General features: G+C 36.1%; 1 protein-coding gene and 1 pseudogene across 2 annotated transcripts; one reads left to right on the top strand and one right to left on the bottom strand.

Moving 5' to 3' along the window:
- Positions 1-4,947: 4,947 nt before the first annotated feature.
- On the bottom strand, positions 4,948-9,813 carry LOC113112568 (dehydrogenase/reductase SDR family member 7-like; annotated as a pseudogene).
- A 693-nt stretch (positions 9,814-10,506) lies between these two features.
- On the top strand, positions 10,507-20,960 carry LOC113112569 (protein phosphatase 1A). Of its 2 annotated transcripts, none has more exons than XM_026278263.1 (6): positions 10,507-10,846; positions 12,584-13,456; positions 15,003-15,120; positions 15,214-15,325; positions 16,232-16,289; positions 17,641-20,960. In XM_026278263.1, the coding sequence occupies exons 2-6, from the start codon at positions 12,602-12,604 to the stop codon at positions 17,713-17,715; spliced, it is 1,218 nt and encodes a 405-aa protein (XP_026134048.1). In that variant the 5' UTR covers positions 10,507-10,846; positions 12,584-12,601; the 3' UTR covers positions 17,716-20,960. The 2 variants fall into 2 exon arrangements, with proteins under 2 accessions (XP_026134048.1, XP_026134049.1); XM_026278264.1 differs by having other exon boundaries at positions 10,508-10,846; positions 17,686-19,716.
- Positions 20,961-27,458: the final 6,498 nt, after the last annotated feature.

Raw genomic sequence — 27,458 nt, forward strand, 5'->3', positions numbered from 1 at the left:
GTGTGTGTCTAATGCAAAGATCTGGTTTGTTTCTAGTTTAATTTTCCAAAAATGTTTTCCAGATTAGATTTCAGTATGATTACAGGGTTTCCTGCCATTTTGCCAAGATTGTTCAGTTAAAATGCTTATTTTCTTTGACTTGTTTACTCTAATTAAGATGAAAATCAGCAAATAAATCTAATATGTTTTGATCTGTTTGGTTTTGTTTATGTGTTGTAAGAAATCTGTGGCCTACATAACTGTGTGAATCTGCAGAAATTATTTCTGTACGAAAACCACATCCAGCAGATCACGAATCTAGAGATGTTCGACTTTCACATTCTGTGGCTTAATAAGAACCAGATCTCTGACATACAGGTATAGCATATGTTTATGTCTGGAGATACTCTAAATGAAATTTGTGTTATATTATTTTTGTGTCTATACCCCTTTTTTCCCTTTTTAAACCTTAAGGAGTTGAATCTTGCTGATAATGGTATTGAGACTTTTGGTAGGTCCACTGTAATACACCACATTTTCGCCATTTTTGCATTTAATTGTTGTACTATAATATTAGAATATACATGGGCATTTAAATATGTTACAATATACTCTAATATTTAACATGTTTATGTCTAAGGTCATAATCTGGATCCCAACATCAATCTCCAAAGTCATTACTCCAGTCTACAGTATCACATGATCCTGCAGAAATCATACTAATGTGATGATGTGATGCTCAAGAAACATTTTTTATTATTATCAATGATGATAATGTTCTTATAGATTTTTTAAAGACTTTTTATGAATACAAAGCATGAAAGAACAGCGTTTACTTGAAACAGTTATCCTGTGTAACGTTATAAATTAATTTAATGCGTCCATGCTAGGATTTTCTGTTTAAAAAAAATGCTGCCCCTAAACTCAGCGGTAGTATACATACATTATGAATATCTCAGTAATGTCACTGATATTTAAGTGTTTTGCTTTCATGCATTTGTGTATGTTCAAAGTGTTCCTGGGCCACAGTGCTGCAGCAAAGCAGGGCAGTGGTATAAGTGGAGAAGTTTTAATGATATGTAGTTTTAATGAATCATTAGCTAATGATTTGCAAAGAGATCATTATGTTATGACTTTACTTGTTGAGGCACATGACAGTAAACACATTGTTAAGTAATTGTCATTATGGTTAGGGGTTTTGCTATCCCCACCAAAGTTTGAGGTCTGTGGGACTGTTTGGACAGGTGCACAGTAAACATAATGTCAGAGAATATTTTTAAGGATGGGTAAGTTTAGCTGCACAAGAATATTAGTGCAACAGAATCTGAACTATTGGACATGATAGACAATTCCAAATCCATTCGCCCTTCATATTGGAAGTAGCGAAAGCACCTGGAGAGAGTCAGAAATAGAAATGGGCATAAGTTTACTGTCAGGGATTAATTGTGTCGCGTAGCGTTGCAGCAAAATTAGTGAACTTGTGAACGAGTCATTATCTGACTCGGCTCTTCTTCAGTTCTCTCTTCACAGCAGTTCAGTCAGTGTACTGTTTGAGTAAATGAATTACTCCGGGATATTGGTTTGTTTTAACTCGGAGGGAGTGTCAGCCACATTAAAAAAGTTAACAGCTTAAGTCATTTGTGGATTAATGCTTATTGGAGACGCGGACTGTTTAAAACGATTCAGTTCGATTTGGTGAACTGGTTCAAGAAGATCCGGTTACATCGAATGATTCGTTCACGAACCAGATATCACTAAACTACAATGTTTTGAACTCTCTCTCACAACAGACACGGAAGAGAAGACAATGCTGAATAAAGTCATAATTTTTGCTAGTTTTGGACCAAAATATATTTTCGATGCTTCAAAAAATTCTAACTGACCCTCTGATGTCACATGGACTACTTTGATGATGTTTTTCTTACCTTTCTGGACATGGACAGTAGACCGTACACACAGCTTCAATGGAGGGACTGAGAGCTCTTGGACTAAATCTGAAATATCTTAAACTGTGTTCCGAAGATAAACGGAGGTCTCACGGGTTTGAAAAAACATGAGGATAAGTTATTAATTACATAATTTTGATTATTGGGTGAACTAACCCTTTAATTAGTCATGCATTAATTCAGGATCATCTGTGCCTTCATTAGGAAATAATTAATGCTTATTACTGCACCCATATTGTAAAGTGTTACCAAAAATCTTTTCGAGCACAAACATTTGAACAATGGTGTATATACTGTTTATTCTTCTCTAAGCACCTCCTCTCTTTCTCTAAGGGAATAATATCAGTCAGGTAGATGGACTGGATGGACACAATAACACCTACACAAAATACTCAACAACTTACATGAAAACAGGTACAAGGACAAAAACAGACTTTTGTAAGCTTCTTGTGGGAAACAGACTATAATTAGTTATATGCTGGAAAAAGCTGCAAACTATCAGTTTAATTAGTAATTTAATTTAACATTTGGTATTTGAGTCATGGCATATTTCTAAACGAAATACAAGCAAACAGTTTGGTTAACATTCATTAGTTAGACAGGAAATTCTGTCAGATATAGTTAATCTCATGATAGGTATAATTTACTGTATTAATTAAGTGTTGTAGGTCAGAGCTACACGTGATTTTATTAGCTGCATATATAGTAACCAAGAAACTTAGGAACACTGTTATTTTAAACCCTGATGTGTGTGTGTGTGTGTGTGTGTTTGAGTACTTGAGCCTTGCTTTCATTATTCACTTCTCAATTCTCATCTATCTGTAGGTGTGTAGCTGTAGTTTTACTGTAATTGCTAAATTAGAGTAATTCAGTCACTTAGTGTGTTTGTATTAGTGTTGTTGGGCCCAGTGAGAGCTCTGCCTTTTGCCTGCCCCTGAATATTTAGTAATTACAGACAGCCATTACTGCACCAGAACTGCAGCCCAAGAGGTCAATTAAGCAGACTTTACATTGATTGAAGGTCAGAAATGTGTGTGTGTGTGTGTGTGTGTGTGTGTTTATGAGACTCACTGATCTTTTTTTGAATTACCTCCTCATTCCTTTATCTCTGTGGAAATCATGACATGTTAACAAAAACCTTTAGTTTGATGTTTCTTGTGTCCTGCGCACTGATGCAGTGTGTGTGTCCTGTATTTTAGCTTTGGTCTTGCATGTTGTTATTCATCATTTGGAATTGTGTCAATATCAAAGATATTGAATGTATATATTCTATTAAATTATGTTAAGTTATTCAAGAGTGGAGTCTTTGTTCATGTAACATTTTCACTCTCCGTGTGGTTTGGTTTTATTTTTAATGTATTTGATAGTTATGAAGTCACTTCAAATATAAAAGTTCACTGAAACATTTGTCAAAAACATTTTTCTTGAAAAACTGTAGTTGCAAAACTTGTCCATTGAGGGGTCCCAGAGGGATGGTTTGTTTTTTAACTGATTACAGTACAAATTTTTTAATATTTCAGAATTATGTTTGCACATACAAGGAATTTGTTTTGGTGACAGAAGCTTCCAGTACACAGAGACAACAACAACACACAGATAATAATAATAATAAAAAAAAAAAGATATGTGCTATAAAATATACATAGTATATTTAGTACATATGCACTCACATTTTTGTCTACTGACATTTTATTTTACTCAATATTTAATAATATATTGTTATTTGTACTGTAGCTTATTGCCTATTCTCTTTATTATTAGTGTTTTGTATTACCTTAAATTATATGTCTGCACTATGTTTGTACTTTCTGTACTGGAAGCTCCTGACACCAAGACAAAGCTCTTTCTGATTCTGATTCTGATAATAGTACATTTACATTATTAATATTAATATCATTCTAATAGAATAAAAGAAATGACAGTTTTGTTGTTATTGTTGTTATTTTAGGGTATAATACAGTCTGTACATAATTGTACACAAGCATAATAATAAAAATCTTATTTTTTATAGAATAATGTAATTTGTACATTTGTAATTGATCACTAGTGAAAACCATTTCCTGTTAATTTATAATACTCACACATACATGCTTTCAACTATTGCCAGCTTTGCACTTCTGCAAAAATCTCACATGGATCAGTGTTATACTATCAGAAATAAAAGCCCTCTCTGGGATGGAATAGTTCTCGTTACAGCTATGGCAAACAGTGGTTTGTGTCAGACTGTTACACTGTACAGAGAGCAGAGGTTTTAGTCTGATGTGTTTATTTTCAGTGGGCTGTATTGTGAGAGCAGATATGCAGCACACCTGAACATGTCTGGTGAAATCCAAAGCAATCACACACATAATGTGTCCAGTAAAAACCTGTTATCACCGCTCAGGGTACTTCTCTTCCTGTTTTCCTCTGGAGTGTAATTGTGGGGGGTTGCAAAAAAAAAAGAGAGAGACACAGAGAGGGAACCAAATCTGACAGAATAAAATACATAAAAATTTGGAAGGGAAGGCCAGAATGAATGCTGTTGAATTTAATGGTGGACCTGCTGTGGAAATAACACAGAGCACATTGTGTTGTCCAAGCACTGTGTAAAGGAATATAGAGATAGTCTGAGCAGCAGGAACATTCCTCTTTACGTGATTGGTTGATGTGTCTCATGCAGGGATGTGTGTCAGGTGTTAAGAATAAATCACTTTACAGCTAGCCTACCTGGCCACGGGTAAGTTTTATTCATTTTGTGTGTATTGTATTGAGTCGTAGTTGTTTAGCTCTATTGAGCTATATTTTTAGTCTTAAGTGTTCTGATTATTGTAAACCTAATAAACATGTGCATTAATACATTCTAGTATCTGCCCTACCTGGTAACGAACCTGTGTGTCTAAAACTCTGTCAGTTTATTAGTTCCCCTCACTTTAAAGGGGTGGTGTAGTCCGCATTCATACATCAACTTAGGGTTTTAGTATTCCTAGGGTCCTATATTAATTTTCTCTCGCTCTGCTACATATAGAAGAAATTCAAAAGTTTTGTATAAATCTTTTTACTGTCTTTTTTTGTTTACACAAACTTAAAATGTTTGTTATTATAGAATATTAATCCCTATTTATAACTAATGTACATTTAAACACAAAGAATACATAAATCAACTGCATAGCCATTTTTGATTTTATTTTTTTTTAAGATTTGCCATTTGTCGTCATATTGATACAGCGTGCAAAATGGTGTTAAATATTTACTTGATGACGTTTTGAAATCGTGTGACATTTTACTTTGTGTGACTTCCCGGTTCCTTCTGGCAAGAAATTCACAAATCAGTGTTTCTTGAAATTCGATTTTCAAGTTGTCTTGACTTTGGGCTTGCTGAAGTATGCAGAATCTGCATCCTAGATGAGTAAGAAAAAAATATTAGTGCTACTGTAGCATAAATAAACGAGTTCAGGGATCTGTTTACACCCAAAGTCCCACTACTCACCAGTCCAGCTTTGAAGTTCTGCACACGTTTTTTACCCAGAACATTAGTCAAGTACCAGGCCAGAGTGGGAGTGTACTGCCACAAGTAGCAGAAGAGTAGAAAGGGCTGCTCAGCGATCCACATCTCTTTCACATGATTGGCCAGACCTACCAGGGTGAGGTGAACGCAGCGCTCTGTGGACATCTTATGTGTTTGATCACCAGCTGTATCCACAGGCTAAAGAGAAACAACAAGGACTTTTTAGTTAAGCAATTGCAAAAGTATTTTGATTTGATGTTTTGTTTACTGAGTGCATATAGTTGTTAAGTATTATTTATATACTGTTTTAGTTTGTATTAATATTTGGAGTTAGCTTTTTTGATTTAAACTTTGTCATTTTATTTCTTTTTATGTTTTATTTTCTATTGCTAAATAGTTAAAATGTTTGTCCTTGAGTTACATTTTTGAGCTTTTTAGTTTGAGTACTTTATTTAATACTTCAATTTAAAGGTGAAGATTTTTTTGTTGAAATACATTGTCTGTAGCCCACTTTATTGTTAATTGACTTCTATAAGTATGCCATTCATGGTTTTATCTCCCCCTATAGTTTAAACATTCAGCATCAAATGCACCTTCAAAACATGAGTTTTACACTCAGATCAACCAATAGTGAGCATTTGGGGCGTGGCTACTGTAGAAGGCTGAGCCAGATGGTGTTAAGCTGACTGGTTACATGGGAAAGAAATTCAGATTGTAATAGAAGTGCAAGCCAAAATTGGACGACTTGCCAAAAGACTTGTGATGCTTTTACACTTTGCCAAATTTGAAGAGTTTCTTCTCGACAGGAGAGCTAAAGTCAAGTTTTTGCCACACATTTCAGCTCTTTACAGTCAAGCCACAGAAAAAAATGGTGAGATACTGTAATGTTAAGGATAATCTTAAGGGCATGTAAAGATTGTGTTTGAAATGTATTTTTGTAATTCCGCTAGGTGACATTAGTAGTGCAGAAACTGTGAACTTCATCTTCAAACAGCATTCATTCTTTTAGTCTTATGTTTTTCCTAATAAAACATTCAGCAGGTACCTTGCCAAGCTCCTCTGTGAACGCACTCTGAACGATGCTAGATATTACTGGTCCGGGGCAGATGGTACTGATGGTGATGTTTGGATAATCAGTGAGTTCTGTTCTCAGAGAGTTGAAGAACCCCTGCAGACACACAACAAATCAGGAGCTTTTTCTATATTTTAGGACTATTATCCTTTACCAGACAATGCTGCATAAGGTTAAGGTAGATTCTCGGGGAATTCTGTCTACTATTTGCTATCACCTGCACAGCATGCTTGCTTGCAGCATAGCCTGTTGCCAGGGGCGCCCCGACAAACCCTGCAACGCTGCTGACGGTTGCTATGATACCACTACCACGGCGGATCATGTGGGGGCAGCAGCTGCTTCGTGACAGATACTGTGCCAAGGTAGTTGAGCTCCATAAGTGCTTGGTACACTTCCAAATCAGCTTCTATGCACAGAGAACGCTGCGTCCGGCCTCCGTTGTTTATCAACACGTCTATCTGAAAATGCAGATACAGACACAAAAAATTACGACATTTTTAGTGGGAATCCTACTGAATGATCTATTGAGCTAGCATTATATCATTCTAACTAGCATTAAATTGATTGATACTCAGATGATGACATGCAGTATAAAGAAACAATATGGCATTGCTAGTCTGTTGCAGCTGTTCCAATGTCAGCAGAGAAATTCTAAACTGTGCTACGTAATGCTAGCATTTGCAGGCTTTTAAGATGATTATTTACAGGTTTCTGCACAAGTCTTAGACTTTCATGTTTTATTGTCATGTTAAGTAGGAAATTTGGCTCACTGGTTCATTTTATTTTGAATAGTTTACAAAAAAAAAAGAAAATTTGCTGAATATTTACCCATCCAATATGTAAATGAGTTTGTTACAAACATCCCACTTCTCACTGTACAAGACATAAATAGATACACTGGAATTGTGTGGATAAATAATGGATTATTTTGATTTTTTTATTGGTCTGAACCCTCATTTTGGCAGCACCCATTCACTGCAGAGGATTCATCGGTGAGTAAGTGATGTAATGCTAAATTTATCCAAATCTGTTCTGATGAAAACATACATTTCAGTAAATGTTCATTTTTGGGTGACCTATTCCTTTAACCAGTGCATTTATTTTTTAGGTGTTAAAAATAGGAAAATTCCATCAAAGTCAGTATTCTGAAAATTATCCTTCTTGGTGTCAGCAACATTACTGAAATAGAATCCAAAAAATCCATAAAACGAATAACAGAAACTCTCTGAAGATTGCATATGAAATACAGGTGGGATTTACATCACCAAAGTGCTTCAGAGCTGTAGCAGTTTTTTCTTGATGTGATGCACGGTCCATCAAATCAAGTGGAAGAACAAGAATATCCTCAGCCTTTAGAGAGGAGCGCTCTAATAGAAGGAGAGAAAGAGTGTAATTTGTGTCAGTGGGTCATGGTGTGGATGCTTTTAAATATCTGTTAGGTAAAGACAGCAGCGATAGTTGTGAAAACACATTCAGGGTCACAGTCTGCAGCTCTGAGGGAAGAGCATAACATGCATAACAGTGAAATGTATTAAGTGTTTATTCTAGGGATGCACGATATTGGATTTTGGCCGATATCGATATGCCAATATTTTCTAAATAATTTTGGCCGATGCCGATACCGATATCGATATATATACAAATATATACTGATATATTTAAACTTTAATTTTACTGAAGAGAAATCCATGTATGTCTTCTGTACTGATTCTACCATAAATTAATTATTTTACAAATGTAGACAGACATTCACATCTGAAAAACAGGTCAATTATGTTGTGCCGATATTATCGTGCATCCCTAGTTTATTCCTGTCTGTCAAACATGTCTCAGGACTGTTCATACCTAAACATATGTGCTTCACCCTCTCCAGCTCATTCTCTCTGCGGGCAGACAGCACTAGCCGAGCACCGAGTGCCGCAAGCTGATAAGACATCTCCTCCCCGATGCCACTCGAGGCTCCGGTAATCCACACCACTTTGCCTTTCAACTTTGACTCTACAAAGTGAATAATAATAATAATAATAATAATAAGTCTACAACAAAACCCTATTATTTAATGAATAATTAAGTTATAAGTTATGAAAAACAGTGTAGATAAGAACCCGGACAGTATAAGAAAAGGTGCATTTTCAAGGAGAAGTACACTTTTGTAAAGGTTTAAACATTATATAAGTTAAATATGTTTAGGTGATAATAATTGTTTGTGCAATCTCAAGCTAAATCAATACATTTAAATATTATGCTGGTATAATTGTGACTTCAGTAATGGTTCATGTAACATTTCTACAGTTCTACATTTAATTTGATATTAAACCTGGCTTGCTTGCAACTACAACTACAAGGTGCTTGTTTTATTTATTTATTTATTTTGGTTCCAACACATAGAAAAAAAATTGAATGCTACAGAAGCAGTCACTGAGGCAGTATCCTTTTTTAAAAGGTATACTAATATGTACATATAAAATACTAAAATGCACCCTTTATGGGTTAATAACTTCAGCAGTTAATAAGTGACAGCTTTTTTTCCATGAGATTGTATTTTTCTGTGAAGGTTAGAATTAGGTTTAGGGGTAGGGTATATAATATAGAGTTGGTACAAAAATACTTATATCTATGGAAAATCGTCATAAAGCATGAAAACTCAACATTTTTGCACACTGAAATAAAATTTGGCATCAGCTGTAAGTCAACGCCATATGAAATATTACATTAGATTCTAAATATCACTTTTCATACAGACTTTCGTTTATCATTTTTTCATATTAAAAATATAAATAGTTTACTATATTGTAGCAGGCTACGTGTCACATATTGCGATGTTGACCTCCGCACACCTACAGATTGTTAGAAGACTGACAGTCATAATTAACCATAGAGTGCAAATTCCACATTCTTGGAGGAATGTGTCACACTTGACTTTGTTGTATAAATGGCCCGATCAATAAAGTAGAACATTTTACATTACAAGCCTATTTCAGTGGGTTAATGTATATGCCTATAGATTCTGATTCATATTACCTGGTTTGTTGCCGAACCTGGCCGCCCATAATAAAGTCAAATCAGCGTCGGCGAAAATGAAGCGTACAAACTGCGTTAGTAAATAAACTGCGATCCCAGCAAGAACCACACACAGCCAGCATATATCCATCATTTCTGCACAAAAGCTGAGAAATTTCGTAAAAAGTAGCTATTTTACATAGTAGTGTCTGAACGCAGTGGTGAATCTTGCGCAAGCTGAACGCTTGACAGATCCGTCTGTGTTACAACATGCTGTAACTGCTTCTAGTGCACCAACAACATCGAGTTCAACAGACGACCCGGCGGGAGCTACTGTATGAGTCAAAGCCTTCCGGGGTAATCCTCTGTCTTAATGCAACACACTCCAACAGTTCCACTTTTATTTTAATCTATCTATCTATCTATCTATCTATCTATCTATCTATCTATCTATCTATCTATCTATCTACACACACACACACACACACACACACACACACACACACACACACACACACACACACACACATATGTATATTCAGACTCGTTTACAATAGCTTTAAATGGATGGATGGATGGATGGGTCGGTGGGTGGGTGGATGGATGGATGGATGGATAGATAGATAGACAGATAGATATATGTCAAATCAAAGGTCGTATTGTGTTATTAGACGTTCATATGGTATTACAGATATAATATAATATAGACTACTATACTAACTATTTGACATATGTTCTCATTTTACCCACTTAACACTGGCTTCCATTTAAGTGTGTATAAAAGGGGTTTCTGTTATTATGTGACATTTTGTTCAGTCTCACACGTTAGAGTTAAAAAATGACCAGTGCTTAGAGATAAAGGGTGCAGGACGGGTGATGGAGGCATAGTGGTAAAATAATTATGTACAGACCAGAGGGATGATGAATGAACGAAGGTGAGGGAATGATGCGATGATAATGACAGAATGAAGATGTTGGTGGAGAGACTATATGATGTCTATGGGAGAGACGATGATGATGTCATTCTTCTAAGTGCGCAGCCCTGCTGAATTCACATCCGGGTCCTGTGCTGCTGCTGGTGTGCAGACATTCGGTCCCGAACACAGCGGACCAAAACAGCGGTCAAACCTGACACTTTCCACGTTCAGGACGCTGAATAAATGGGAATGATGCATCCCTGGTTTAAACAGATAAGGGTGATCCGCTCTTTCACAGACTGAATGCAGATCAAAACAATCCACCAGCCTGTCTCTCTCTCACTACCGCCGCGCTCAGTTTATATATTTTTCTTTCTTTTCGTCCTTCTCTTTTATCTTGTTTTTACCTCCTCCACTACAGAACTCTCCAGGGCTCATTTTTTAGTGGGTAAGTTTCTGTGCTCTTGTAATATGCCTATGTGAATGATAGAGCTAGCTTGTTAGCATGCAGGCTAAGGGAGTAGGCGGGTGTTGTGTGCGCTGGGCGGGTTGATTTGTCGTCTGTGGCCGTCGCATGGTGCGCTGAGGACAGGGGGTCTCATTACACAAGCCCGATGCTTCACATGGGCCTCTTGTTAGCATTTAGCTCGTTACATTGTCTGACCTCAAACATTAACAGTGTGTATCTTCCAGACTATTAACTCATTATATTTCCCGGTAACATCCACTACCCCATTTCACGTTGTCTGAATGTTTCAGTCAAACCGAAGGGACCCAAACGTCAATGTTAGCATGGAGCTAACGTGCTAACAGGCTCGCGACACCGTGACGTAATGCGGAATAAAGGCGCGTGAACATGCGGCAAGTCTGCACCCGCAGACTTTTAGTTCACTGCTCTTCAGCACTAACAAGGGCAAATAACATGAATTGCTGATATCTCACTGTAAAACGCGAATGTACTTTAGCAGTAACGTTAAACCCAGTCCGCTGCAAACGAATACAAGGTTCAGTGTTTGGGTTTTTTATAAATTGCACTGGTTTTGTGTTCAGAGTGTGAAAGATGTGAGTGGTGAACAATGGTCGAATGGTTCAGTACTTGTCTATTTTTAGTATACGAGTGTGTAGTATGCGTATGCTGACAGCCATACATGGCTGAGAACCCGTTGTACGTGTGTCTGCCTGCCTTTGTGGTGTGTGTGTGTGTGTGTTTAAATTTGTTTCTTTTGCGTGTTGGCATGCCATAGTTTATTTCTGAAGTGACCACTAGCATGACAAGACTTCTGTAGTTTCGGTCGTTATTAATTATAAGGAGTGGCCTTGTGCTGTGTGCGTGTTTACGCTCGATTCGGGTAAGCCTTAAATTTACCATTAAAGGTTTTACACGTTCAAGTATACAATAATTTTAAGTCGACATGAAATTAAAATGAACCCTTAATCGGGCGAACGACAGACTTGTCTCTGGTGACGTATGCCAGGCTTCTCCAATCATTTAGTCCGCTGAAACCCCGCCTCGTTTGTACAACTGATTGCATGCTGGCATTCAGATACAACGTCAATCAACATCCAGTGAATAAATCAATCCCCCCTACATATTTTTCTGTAATCAATTTCACTGCAAATTATTAATGGCCTAAACTCTGTTACTACCCCTGTTTCGTTGTAACTTTAATGTTAAAATGAGATGAGTAGGAAATGTATGGTAATTTTTAAAATATAATTAGTAATTTCAAATGTTATTTACCCCCCCAAAAAAACAAACAAACAACAACCTGAAGTTTACTGTGCTTGCTTGCTCGCATGCACAATTTGGCTAAATATTTTGATTTTTTTTTTGTAAATTAGTATAACAGTAATTATTATTAACGTTGTTGTAGTTATCTGAAAAATGTGAATTATTTTTATTAGTAGTAGCTGTAGTCGTATTTATATTGATATTTAACTTTGTAAATAAAGAAGTTTTTTAAAACAGTTGGTAGGTAACGTATCTAATTTGAAGGTTTTTTGAGAATTGTGAAGTTTTTAGTGGTATTGTCTACTGAAATTTGGTAAATTTTTTGATTGATAGTGCAGCCATATATCTGTCCAAGCTGGGATGCAAATAGGAAATATTTTGGTGCTGCAAGTGGCATATAAATTAAATACTATTTTTTTTATTGCTCATCATTCTCAAACTTTTTTGTACTAGATTTCTAAGCCGACAAAGATGGGTGCATTTCTGGATAAGCCAAAGATGGAGAAGCACAACGCTCATGGTGAAGGCAATGGCCTATGTTATGGCCTGAGCAGCATGCAGGGCTGGCGTGTAGAGATGGAAGATGCACATACTGCTATCATCGGCCTGCCCAACGGCTTGGACCCCTGGTCATTCTTCGCTGTTTACGACGGGCACGCAGGATCGCAGGTGGCACGTTACTGCTGCGAGCACCTCCTGGAGCACATCACCAGCAACCCTGACTTCCAGGCTGGGGGCGGAGGAGGGGGTCCAGCCGTGGAGCCCAGCGTGGACAGCGTGAAATCTGGAATCCGGACTGGTTTCCTGCAGATCGACGATCACATGCGGCAGATCTCGGAGAAGAAACACGGTGGTGCTGACCGCAGCGGCTCGACCGCCGTCGGTGTGATGATCTCACCCCGCCACATCTACTTTATCAACTGTGGAGACTCGCGGGGTGTGCTGAGCCGTGGAGGGGCTGTGCACTTCTTCACACAGGACCACAAACCCAGCAACCCCTTGGAGAAGGAAAGGATCCAGAATGCTGGAGGATCTGTGATGATCCAGCGTGTCAATGGGTCCCTGGCAGTGTCTAGGGCTCTGGGGGATTTTGACTATAAGTGTGTGCATGGTAAGGGTCCCACGGAGCAGCTGGTGTCGCCGGAGCCTGAGGTGTATGCTATCGAGCGGTCGGAGGCGGAGGATGAGTTTATTGTCCTTGCTTGTGACGGGATCTGGGATGTGATGGCCAATGAGGAGCTGTGCGATTTTGTTCGTTCAAGACTGGAGGTGACTGATGATCTGGAGAGGGTCTGCAATGAAATTGTGGATACCTGTTTGTATAAGGTGAGTATAAACAGGCTTTTACAAGATAGTTGGCTTAAATGCAACTTAAAATTAAATTTTGTCTATTACAAATACAATAAAAAAGTCACAGTCTGGAGATAAATCACACTTGTTGATAGTTCAAAAAGTTTATTCAAAAATTGGGGTCAGTAAGATTTTTATTTATTATTATAATTTTTTTTTATTCAGCAAGGATGCATTGATCAACAGTGACCGTAAAGTGACTTGCTATAAAAATGATAATTTGTAACAACTTTTTTAAATCAAAGCATCTTGAAAAAGAAAAGCATCTCTTCCACATTTTCAACATTGCAACCCTCAACATTGCTAGTAAATCACTCGCATATGTGACAAAATCTCCATTCTGGCGACTAAATGATGTCTAATATTAGCCAATGGATAATAAATTCTTAGATTTTACTTGCCAGTATGTGAGTTGGAGGCTAAGTTTAGCAAAGATATATTTTCACTCGCGAACACTCTCTGACTGAGGTCTTCAGAGTTTCACTCTCTATCAGGCGATCTGTGCTTTTTTTTTCAGTTCATCTCAATGGATGCGCAACGCCCTTGTATTTAATGTACTGTAAACTCTAGGGTGAAGGTGAAAAAATCTGTCACTTTCTCTCACATACAGGCAGAAAGAGAGAGAGAGAGAGAGAGAATTGACGCACTACATTTAAACAATATTCTTTGTTGTATTTTCCTGTCAAAATAACGATATTCCTATCCATCATTAATTAACAGAAACACTGAATGACCAAAAAAGCAGCACCACCACCAGTCCAGTTAAAATGTTCAGTTAAAATGACTAATATGTATTTGAACATGGCTATCGAGTTTACTTCTAATTACTATAGATCTATTATTAAATAATACTTGGCTATTATAAAGCTTGACTAAATATTAAAAAAAAACTGCTCCATTTTACAAATATATATATCTATCAGTCTGGCGAGTAAACTAAAATATTTTCTAGCCAATGGCGATTCATTTGCCAAGGTGTTCGTAGAGGGTTGCATTGATAAGAAATGTTTCTTGAGTACAAAATCAACATATTATAATGGTTTCTGAAGGATCATGTGACACTCAGGACTGGAGTAATGCTTCCTTAAAATCTAACTTTACCATCACAGAACTGATTTTGTAAATATGTTTAATAGAAGACCATTAATAAAAATAAATAAAAAATCACAATATTATTTGATCTTTTATTGAGGCATCTCATTGTTTTTTTTTCAATTTAAGATGAGGAAAATTTGTGAAGTTTAACATGATAAAAGCAAATGGTGTCTAGAGTAATGTAAGGTATTTAGTTGTTTTTTTCATATAATTTTTTAGAAGCTTTACTATTTCACTAGTGTGCAATGAACATATGTAGAGCTCTCTGCTGAACACAAGTTGTTTAAATTTGTACACTGAGAAAGTGTTCATAACAGTCTTCGATTTAAAAATGTTACCTCCCATTCTCCCACAGTGTTTCATTGGTATAAGATTTTGATTTGGTTTAAATTTTGATGAAACCCTCCCACCTTCTGTGTTTGGACAGGGAAGTCGTGACAACATGAGTGTTGTGTTGGTGTGTTTCGTCAGTGCACCGAAGGTTTCCCCTGAAGCTGTCAAAAGGGAAGCAGAGCTTGATAAATACCTAGAGGGCCGAGTTGAAGGTATGCGCTAACCTTTACAAACCTTCTGCTATTAAATGGAATTTGTAATTCAGCTGATCCAAACTAAATTGATCTTAATTGTTGATATAACAGAGATCCTGAAGAGGCAGGGGGATGAAGGTGTGCCCGACCTGTTACATGTGATGCGTACGTTAGCATCTGAGAGCATCCCCAACCTTCCACCTGGAGGAGAACTGGCCAGCAAGTGAGTACCACAAAATTTCTGCCTCTCTCTTTACTTAAAGTTGCATCCTGGCTCGAAGTCTTGGTGTGCAAAACATTCACAGAACTGCAGCACAAGCCTGCCAATTTTCTATCAGTTCCAAGCCCCAAAAAATTTACCATCTCTCAAAAGAATAAAACAAAGATATGTGAACAAATTGCATGGCATTGTTAATATTATTATATTAGTTCATATTTATGTATTAGTTTTCTATATTTATGTTGAAAACAGTACAATGTTTTTGTGGAAATCATGATGTATTGATAAAAAATTAAAAACATTTATTTGAAATAGAATTATTTTGTAACATTCTAAAAATCTTTACTATCAGTTTTAATCAACTTAATGCAACTTCGCATCTTTTTTGAAGCAGCCAGCATCCGTTTACTTTATAATTTTATGGAGTAAAATCCTGAGCGATTTTTTTTTTTAACTGCACTGCTGACATCTTTTTCTGCACCTTGAAAAAAGTTCAACTTTTCAAAAAAAAAAAAAAAAAAGCCCTATGTCCAGCCCCTTTATGACCAATGACAAGCAAGTAGCAAGACCAGTAGTTTCTATAACAGAATGAAAAAATTTAGAAGGTGCCAGTAGATAGACTTATCATACTAGTTTAGTCTTTTGTTGACATTTCTGCACCACACAGCACTAGGCTACAGTTGTAGATGTTATTATAGCAACATTAGACACCATCGGCTACCATTTGTAACCAAAAGAAGGTTTTATTTTTTACATAACATTGCTCTTGTTGCTACTCTTGTATAATTGCAAATAAAGTTCCATTTTGCTTTAATTGAGGCAGCTCAGTAGGTTTTGCAAAAGAGGTGATGCTTCTTTCCCTCTGTTTCTTCTCTCAGAAGCTCATACCTGTCTCTGTGTTTGTCATAGGCGCAGTGTAATTGAAGCAGTATACAACAAACTTAACCCATACAGGAACGAGGATACAGTGAGTACATCAGCTTGACCCTGTGTGGATATAAATGCTGGGAATTTTGTTTGCATGGTTTTTGTTGTTTGTCACCTTCTTATGTGTTCCAAACTTTAGTTTTTTCATTTGTGCATGTTTCCATTCTGTTCCATATTATCTGTTCTCATCTGACAGTGCTGGATAGGCTGAGCTGTGCTCTGAAAAGGGTTTTGGTTTAGTGCAGGGTGGAACCCCTTAAGTTTGTTGAGCAAACTGATTTTGCATATAAAAAGAAAATTTTTAATGGTGATTGAATAATTTGTCATGGATTGATTGGATGACAATAGCTCTCTTGATTCAATTTCCAATTTTTATGAACATACCTGCATTTTGCCATGACTTGTGATTTGCTCTTTACAATGTGGCATTTTAAAGCATTGTTTTGTTTTTGTATATTTGTCATATTTTCATGTCATATTCATGTTATATTTATATTTATAAGGGGCAGTTCAGCCTCAATCAAAGGAACCATTCTTTCGAGTAAAAGTAATAAACAGCAGTATTTGACTAGTTAAATGGTACCATTCAAAAGTTTGGAATCAGCTAGATTTAAAAGAAAGACATGAATAAATGTTGTTCTTTTTAAAATTCTGTTAATAAAATAATCCATTCATCCAAAAAAAATTATGATTTAAATGTTATTCTTGAGCACCAAATCAGCATATTAAAATTATTTCTAAAGGATCGTGTGCATAGTCATGACTGAAAATTTCAGCTTCACTACCACAGGAATGAATTACAATAAAACATAAAACACAATTTTTTTTAATAATGACACTTTATTATTTTTTCAAACGATCAAATAAATACAGCCTTTCTGAACAACAACTTTCCAAAAAAACATGCTTACTCTAAACTTTTAAATGGTAGTTTATAGAATCAGTTAAATTTTCGCTAATCATAACTATGCAATTTATTGCTCAACCCTAATTTTATGTTATAGATTTCCTTCCTTTAGGCATCACAGACACTATCTTTATTATTTAACATTTAAAAAAAACTAATCCTGCATTCTTCTTGTTTATCTGTAATATGTCTGAAGTCTGTTCATACTTACAGCTCATACTTTATCTCTGGAGGTCGCCATTCTAACCAAATTAGCGATGCGCCTCAAAATCCCCAAATAGGGGATAGTTGGCACACAAACAACTTCAAGTGCTGTAATTTCTGTCATTTGCAATCAGCGCATCAGTTTGGCCATTTTAACCCAAGATTTGGATCCCTCCATCATTTCCATCAACATTTCTTAGAATCATTCTTGATTTAGCACCTGTGTTTCATTCTGTGTCTCACACTAACATGCGTTTTCCTGATTGGTTGGCGTTTGGAGCTTGGCGGGATCTCACAAGCTGCTCTCCTCCTCTCTCCATTCAAGGACTCTGCATCCACGGATGACATGTGGTAGCCCTGCCCCTTTAAACACTGCACAGTTTACAACCCTCCAGAACCCTGCACAACAAGCTTTCCTACAGGACCCGGCACCAGAACCCTGCACAAGAACCCTCAACTACTACAGGACCATCACAAGAACCCTACCACAGCCCAGCTCAGCTGCTCTGGATTGTTCGGAGGAAGAAGAGGAAGGGAATGAGGGCTCCCTCCCCTTGTTCATATAATGTTCCCTCTCAGTGCTAGGCAATGGTACCTTCTGGAAATTTTCTGCATACTCTTCTGTCCTGAATCAATCTTTTCCTCAAATCCTTTTAACTTTAACGTCACCCTCTTAAAAAAATCCAACACATTTAATTTGTATTTTTTTTGGTGTAATTAATTTGATTCACGTTTCCTTTTGTGTTTGTATATTTCAGCTTTTATTTCTGTGAAGTGCAATTGTCTTGTACAAAGAAAAGCCTGTATTAAATGCAGCTTGATTTTGTAGTTTATAGAAAAAAGACAAAAATGGCACACCTTTATGCCCTGCCTGCTTTAGTTTCCTCTCCAACAGCTGAAGCCCAACTGATCTGCCTCCCTATTTCCTTTCACTTCTTTCTTTTTTTTTTTTTTTTAAACTAAATATAACTTTTTGTATTGTTACTTTTTAAGTGAAACGGGTAAATGATATGGGCTCACAGCACAGTACAGTAAGCTTTTTCGTAAATCTCACAGCACAGATGACAGTAATCGGTATGTTCTCTCAGTACTACTGTTTTTCTTTTTATGGTGGGGTGGGTATTTTATTTTTTATTTTTTTTATTATTTTACTTTTTTGAGGAAACCGCTTTAATTTACTTAATCTAAGCTGAAATTGTTTGTGTGAATGAGAATCAATGGTTTTGTGTGTGTGTGTGTGTGTGTGTGTGTGTGAGTGAGTGAGTGAGTGAGAGTCTATTACCTGACGTGCTAACTCTGAATATCTCTCTTATCATCAACACTAGGACTATTCTCTACAGTGTTCTGCACTACCGCAGCTCTTGATTTTATTTTATTTTTTAAGATTAAGTTGGTCTGGGAGCTTCTTAAAAGATCTCCTGCACTTGCTGGAAAAAAAGGAATTGTTAAGAAGTACTCAGAACTGAGATAGGCCCAATTAAGTGCGTTTATGTATGTGCTTGGTTGTCAGTGCATATGGTCTGAACGGGTGTGTGAGATTGCATGTTTGTTGTGTTTAAAATGATGTGGGTTTAATGGGGATATTTAGGCTTTTGACACAAATATATAAGGCTTTAGCTATAGTGCTCAATCACCCATCTGCACTGCTGAGAGAGTGATGAGTGAATGCTTTCTGAAATTAACACTCCTCTCTCAGATTTTTCTTTGACATAAACCATTCACTTCATCTCGTGCTGATTTAAATGTTATCCGTTTCTTATTTTTTGGATGTGGTGATTTTTTTTTTTTCTCTTCAAAGAACAAATACAGTGTGATGCAGTAAGCTGGCCTGGTTTAGGCCAGAGCCTGCATGTGTTCCTCTGACCAATAGGGAGCGCAACAGAGTACTGTTTGCTGCTAAAGTGTGTGATCGAATCATTCTTTCATTCATTTGAATGCTCTTAGTTTATATTCTCCTGCACCTTTTCCCCCAGTGCTGTATGTAACGTAGTTCTAAATTCATTTGAACTGTTGTCTGAAACGTGAAATGGTAAAATCACCCCCTTTTGTGCTTACTTTCCCAGACTATTGAATAGATTATATGAACAGGAGTTCCCTTGCATCTGATAAATATAAATGAGTTTTAAATGCATTTTTTTCAGTCTAAATCTGTATATTTGCGTACTAAAAAAAGGGTAGGTAAAATGATCACTTCATTTTCGTGAACCTCACAGGGTGATTTATTAAGATAATATTGTAACTAAATGACAATCTAACAGTGTTTAGCTAATGTAAAAGGAAAAATCTCCCTTTATCCTCTCTGCTTTCAGCTTGTGTTATAACACGGGCATAAAGATCATTGTGTTTGTTTGTGGAATTGTGAGCTGTGTGTTTTCCTCAGTGAAAACTGGAATGTCGTGTATAACAGGAGGATTTACGAAATGAATCTAAAAATAACAGGATAATTTAGGATGGTCTTAGAGGCCAGGATATGTTCATGTGTCTTGAAGGGGTTCTTTTTGCATCCGCAAAGCTGTGTGGAATCACTTTAGGAATGTAGACACGAGGAACTACGACTCTTAATAGGATACTGTTGAATTGCTTAACCCCCAGTTTGGTTTTATATGGGCTTAAAAAATATTATTAAATTATTAACAAATTATGTGACTCATTTTGAAAAAAAGCATTTTGTTGTGTATGCAGTTTTGAGATTCATGGACTGCTATTATACAGATTCTCCTTTGTTTGCAAGACGTCCAGATGCTTTTTGTATCAGAAATACAGAATTTGTAGTTGCAAGATGGCCATAACAACAGGTCTATCAAGTGGGGAGAGGTTATGTAATGATTTACACTGGAACATACAAGCCCAGTTATAGATCATAGATATGTTTATGAATGTGTTTTTACTAATTTATGTCTTGTCACTGAAGTTGACAAGGGCATTTTGCAAGGAATTTAAATGACGCATGAACCATTGCATTTGGTAATTGCGCATAGACTTGCTATCTTTTGCTAAATATGCGTCACAAACCGTGTGATGCCCCATATTTTAGGTTTAGCTCTGAAATCCTATTTCCGTGGTCTCTAGCTCTGTAGTGTTAACTTGGTAGGTCATTTCAGTTGATTTATTCAGACCTGACTATGTATAAACCCAGTGATTGATGCAGCCCTAATGGCTCCTGCGAAACCCCACTCCCAAACCCTTGGGCTTTTATATTACAGAGTTCTGTTCTGAATTACACCACAATTTTGTGCTAAAGGGAACAAAATGTTATAGCACGGTGTGTAATTCAGTGGTTTGGCCTCACACATTCTCATAGACACTTGTATGGTGTTTTACCCTAGTGAAATCCCACCTCCTATACCAACAGGATTATTTTTGCTGATTTCAGTCATCTGCTGTCCTCATAAGCTAAGATATTTTTGTTAAACAATTGATATGTATATTTGTATTCATTTATAAATATGTACACAAAATGAAGTGAATAATCAAGGATAATCTCTCCTCCCTGTGACCTACTGTGACCCACTGGTCATCCTCTAACTGTTCCACTGTCCATTTTTGTTGTTTTAATCTTTTCAGACTGGAAATAAACCTATTTTATTTGAAAAAAAAAAATGGTGTAAAGTTTTTTGTATTTTAATTTTGTTGCCTTTTCTACAAGAAGGGATCTTGTTGTATGTTGTTTTGATGTCACAATTAAATATTATGAAATTACAGCTCACAATGAAAGAAGGATATGCTTAATAGAATTTCTGCAAAAGGTTTGTGTTTCTATTTTAAAAGCAGTGACTGGGAAATATTCACTGCAGGGTTTAATTTATATATATATATATATATATATATATATATATATATATATATATATATATATATATATATATAAAATCAAAATTCAAGGATGCATAAAAAATTATCAATGCAATTGATCAAAATTGATAGTAAAGAAATGTAAAAGACTTTAAAATTGTTTTTCCACTTTATATTTATCAAAGAATCCTGAAAAATGAAATGTTGCATGGTTCCACAAAAAAATATTTTTTTTATATTTGAGGAAACCGCTTTAATTTACTTAATCTAAGCTGAAATTGTTTGTGTGAATGAGAATCAATGGTTTTGTGTGTGTGTGTGTGTGTGTGTGTGTGTGAGTGAGTGAGTGAGTGAGAGTCTATTACCTGACGTGCTAACTCTGAATATCTCTCTTATCATCAACACTAGGACTATTCTCTACAGTGTTCTGCACTACCGCAGCTCTTGATTTTATTTTATTTTTTAAGATTAAGTTGGTCTGGGAGCATCTTAAAGGATCTCCTGCACTTGCTGGAAAAAAAGGAATTGTTAAGAAGTACTCAGAACTGGGACAAGCCCAATTAAGTGCGTTTATGTATGTGCTTGGTTGTCAGTGCATATGGTCTGAACGGGTGTGTGAGATTGCATGTTTGTTGTGTTTAAAATGATGTGGGTTTAATGGGGATATTTAGGCTTTTGACACAAATATATAAGGCTTTAGCTATAGTGCTCAATCACCCATCTGCACTGCTGGGAGAGTGATGAGTGAATGCTTTCTGAAATTAACACTCCTCTCTCAGATTTTTCTTTGACATAAACCATTCACTTCATCTCGTGCTGATTTAAATGTTATCCGTTTCTTATTTTTTGGATGTGGTGATTTTTTTTTTTTCTCTTCAAAGAACAAATACAGTGTGATGCAGTAAGCTGGCCTGGTTTAGGCCAGAGCCTGCATGTGTTCCTCTGACCAATAGGGAGCGCAACAGAGTACTGTTTGCTGCTAAAGTGTGTGATCGAATCATTCTTTCATTCATTTGAATGCTCTTAGTTTATATTCTCCTGCACCTTTTCCCCCAGTGCTGTATGTAACGTAGTTCTAAATTCATTTGAACTGTTGTCTGAAACGTGAAATGGTAAAATCACCCCCTTTTGTGCTTACTTTCCCAGACTGTGGAATAGATTATATCAACAGGAGTTCCCTTGCATCTGATAAATATAAATGAGTTTTAAATGCATTTTTTTCAGTCTAAATCTGTATATTTGTGTACTAAAAAAAGGGTAGGTAAAATGATCACTTCATTTTCGTGAACCTCACAGGGTGATTTATTAAGATAATATTGTAACTAAATGACAATCTAACAGTGTTTAGCTAATGTAAAAGGAAAAATCTCCCTTTATCCTCTCTGCTTTCAGCTTGTGTTATAACACGGGCATAAAGATCATTGTGTTTGTTTGTGGAATTGTGAGCTGTGTGTTTTCCTCAGTGAAAACTGGAATGTCGTGTATAACAGGAGGGTTTACGAAATGAATCTAAAATAACAGGATAATTTAGGATGGTCTTAGAGGCCAGGATATGTTCATGTGTCTTGAAGGGGTTCTTTTTGCATCCGCAAAGCTGTGTGGAATCACTTTAGGAATGTAGACACGAGGAACTACGACTCTTAATAGGATACTGTTGAATTGCTTAACCCCCAGTTTGGTTTTATATGGGCTTAAAAAATATTATTAAATTATTAACAAATTATGTGACTCATTTTGAAAAAAAGCATTTTGTTGTGTATGCAGTTTTGAGATTCATGGACTGCTATTATACAGATTCTCCTTTGTTTGCAAGACGTCCAGATGCTTTTTGTATCAGAAATACAGAATTTGTAGTTGCAAGATGGCCATAACAACAGGTCTATCAAGTGGGGAGAGGTTATGTAATGATTTACACTGGAACATACAAGCCCAGTTATAGATCATAGATATGTTTATGAATGTGTTTTTACTAATTTATGTCTTGTCACTGAAGTTGACAAGGGCATTTTGCAAGGAATTTAAATGACGCATGAACCATTGCATTTGGTAATTGCGCATAGACTTGCTATCTTTTGCTAAATATGCATCACAAACCGTGTGATGCCCCATATTTTATGTTTAGCTCTGAAATCCTATTTCCGTGGTCTCTAGCTCTGTAGTGTTAACTTGGTAGGTCATTTCAGTTGATTTATTCAGACCTGACTATGTATAAACCCAGTGATTGATGCAGCCCTAATGGCTCCTGCGAAACCCCACTCCCAAACCCTTGGGCTTTTATATTACAGAGTTTTGTTCTGAATTACACCACAATTTTGTGCTAAAGGGAACAAAATGTTATAGCACGGTGTGTAATTCAGTGGTTTGGCCTCACACATTCTCATAGACACTTGTATGGTGTTTTACCCTAGTGAAATCCCACCTCCTATACCAACAGGATTATTTTTGCTGATTTCAGTCATCTGCTGTCCTCATAAGCTAAGATATTTTTGTTAAACAATTGATATGTATATTTGTATTCATTTATAAATATGTACACAAAATGAAGTGAATAATCAAGGATAATCTCTCCTCCCTGTGACCCACTGTGACCCACTGGTCATCCTCTAACTGTTCCACTGTCCATTTTTGTTGTTTTAATCTTTTCAGACTGGAAATAAACCTATTTTATTTGGAAAAAAAAAAAATTGTGTAAAGTTTTTTGTATTTTAATTTTGTTGCCTTTTCTACAAGAAGGGCTCTTGTTGTATGTTGTTTTGATGTCACAATTAAATATTATGAAATTACAGCTCTCAATGAAAGAAGGATATGCTTAATAGAATTTCTGCAAAAGGTTTGTGTTTATATTTTAAAAGCAGTGACTGGGAAATATTCACTGCAGGGTTTAATTTATTTATATATATATATATATATATATATATATATATATATATATATATATATATATATATATATATAACATCAAAATTCAAGGATGCATAAAAAATTATCAATGCAATTGATCAAAATTGATAGTAAAGAAATGTAAAAGACTTTAAAATAGTTTTTCCACTTTATATTTATCAAAGAATCCTGAAAAATGAAATGTAGCATGGTTCCACAAAAAAATATTAAGTCGCACAACTGTTTTCAGGTGAAAATAATAAATGGTTATTGTTAGAATCATTTCTGAAGTATCATGCGACACTGAAGCCTTTACATGAATAAATTTAAATTTTCATATATTTTTTAAATATACCACTATTATTCTTCACTGTAATCAAATTTCACAATATTATTGTTTTAACTGCATTTTGGTCAAATAAATGTAAGCCTTGATTCACATCTCCAGGGCAAAAAAAAAACGTTATTCTGTCTTTCAAATCTTTGCATTGAGCACCAGTTTGACCCAAGGTTTGTGCTTAGAAGCTGCACTTAATTCTGTCATCTATAACTAGCTTATGGGATTCTGAGGCCCATAATCTAAAGTAAATGTAAAAGCAGCTGTAATGTGGCCTTCTTTATTTGTTCTGAGATTTAAAGTGGATGTGGCCTCTTGTTTCTGAAGGCAGAGGCCAATAAAGAAATTAGCTTCAGATGAGATTCAGGTGTAGGAAAAAGGGGTCCAATTTATAAAAAATATACTATTTATTTTAATTTCAGAGTAACAGATCCTAAATATGAGTGATATGGCTGGCAGCATTTTATTCACAAAGAGGTATTTTCCTCTTTTTATTTATAGGAACCAGCAGTGTGATTTGTTATAGCCTGACCACAGTGTCCTTGAGAAGTTTTTAAAACCCTTTAGTTTTACACCTGAATGGCTGCTCTCTATTTAACAGATTTTGATGTACCTTTCATGTGTTCATGAATTGCGAGTATTGATGTTTCATTTTGACATCAGTCTTGAAATGGGAAAGTTAATGTACATCTTTTGTGCAACATATTTTGCACTTTGCTTTTCTTTTAATGATGAGAATCTCTGAAGATCTGAAAAGAATCTTTAAGCAGCCAGGTGGGGGCAGTGTGAGTTGGATAAAAGGACAGTGAAGCCACTGTCAAAAACAAAGTCAGCCAGCTTAGAACAAACTAAATTGCTCTAGCAAAATGGAAATAGATTATACCTCTCAAAAATCTAGGGGGGGGGGGGGGGAGATTTTTGCTCAGGTAGATTTTTAATTGTTTATTATATCAGTAATTTGATCAGTGTGCCAACATTTCGTTAGTTTTTTGCTTATTATTTCATGGTACACATACTATTTGTACCATGAAAACAAAATAAATGATTTACCCTCTTTATGAAGTGTGGAACAGCTGTCTTATTGCATCTAACATCCAATATACATAAATCTGGGAACAATGATGCATAGACCAATGAAACAAGGTTGGACAGGCAGAGTACTGCCATGTTTGATAGCAGGAGGTTGGTGTGATGTTGTCTCGTGTAGTTGTAATTAGAACACACGGCACCACAGTTCAACAGAGAAGAGACGTGGGGCTTCTGAAGGGACCGGTCCACAGGGAAACTCTTTAGAGAGCTTTTCAATGGTGCTGATGGTACTGATTAGCTCAGAGCAATTTATATACTTTACCACAAACCAGGGTGGCCACAGATGGATCCAGCTCTGTGATTTTATAACTCAGCTAGAGCAGTGGATGGCTGTCATGTTGATTCAGTTTTTTTGTTAGTGCAGATGGAGACACTTCCAGTTTCTCTTTTAAGTCATATTATAATTTAAAGGCCACTGATTTTTAAGACATGGGACAAAACATACTTGACCTGCCATTAGATTACAAAGAAAAAAACATTGGCATGTTAAACCAACATCACAGAGGCTTGTTGTCTTTGATATATTTTAAGTCATTCTCATATTTCACAAATTTTCTGTCACAACTATCTCAGAAATTGTAAAGTGATAATTGTTTGGGATTTTTAAAAATAATTTCTTTCATTTTAAACGTTCCTTAATATTTTGTAACACCGGAAAAACTGTCTCCTGTTTTTAATACATTTATTAATGTGTAATAAACAAAATATGGTGCCTTTGTCTCACTGCTTGTAAGAATAGTCTCAATTCTTCAGATTATTGAAGTAAAAGGTAGATTTATAAATATTTAGGATAATATTTGACAATATTTACCTTTTTATCTAGAAATCTTGATCCATCTTATGTGACAGAAAAAAAAAATTATTTGTGAGATGCAGGAGATTGCACATATAATACTTCTAAACATGTTGAACAAAATTTAACCATTTAATTTTTCCTCCCATGTCTCAAGAATCGGTCAATGCATGACTTCAATTTACAGGTGCATTTAAAAAAAAAATTTGAATATCATGGAAAAGTTTTAAAAAGTAAACTTCCTTATATTCTAGATTCATTGCACACAAACAGAAATATTTCAAGAGTTTTTTGTTTTAATTCTGATGGTTATGACTTACAGCTTAGGAAAATAAAAATTCAGAATCTAAGAGAATTAGAATATTTTCTCAAAGATCAATAATAATAATAATAATAATTACAAACAGAAATGTTCAAAATATCCAAAGCAGGTTTAATTATGCACTCAATACTTTGTTGGGGCTCCTTTTGCACGGATTACTGCTTCAATTCGGCGTGGCATGGAGGCGATAAGCCTGTGGCACTGCTGAGGTGTTATTGAAGCCCAGGTTGATTTGATAGCAGCCTTCAGCTCCCCTGTATTGTTTGTCAGATGTTACTTATCTTCCTCTTCACAACCCCATAGATTCTCTGTGAGATTCAGGTCAGGAGAGCTGGCTGGCCAATCAAGCACAGTAATATCATGGTCATTGAACCACTTGGAAGTGGCTTTGGTACTGTGGGTAGGTGCTAAAGTCCTGCTGCAAAATAAGATCAGCGTCTCCATGAAGCTTGGCAGCAGACGGAAGCATAAAGTGCTCCAAAATCTCCAGGAAGATGGCAGCATTGACTTTGGACTAGATAAAACACAATGGAGCAACACCAGCAGACGTCACGGCACCCAAAGCATCATTGACTTCGGAAACTTCACACTGGACTCCACAAGCAGCTTGGATTCTGTGCCTCTCAAGTCTTCATCTTTAAGGACTTTGGAGCACTGAGCAACAGTCGAGTTCTTTTTCTCCTTACTCCAGGTGAAAATCTTCTAACATTTTTTTTTCTGGTTCAGTTGTGGCTTGGTTCTAGGAATGTGACAATGCTAGCTCTTTTCCTGAAGACGTCTGAGTGTGGTGACTCTTGATGCGCTGACTCCGGCTTCAGTCCACTCCTTGTGAAGTTCTTGAATTAGCTTTTCCTGACAATCTTCCCAAGGTTGTGGTCATCCCTG

Source organism: Carassius auratus, chromosome 13 (genome assembly GCF_003368295.1).
Source record: "Carassius auratus strain Wakin chromosome 13, ASM336829v1, whole genome shotgun sequence".
In the NCBI taxonomy this organism is placed as follows: domain Eukaryota; kingdom Metazoa; phylum Chordata; class Actinopteri; order Cypriniformes; family Cyprinidae; genus Carassius; species Carassius auratus.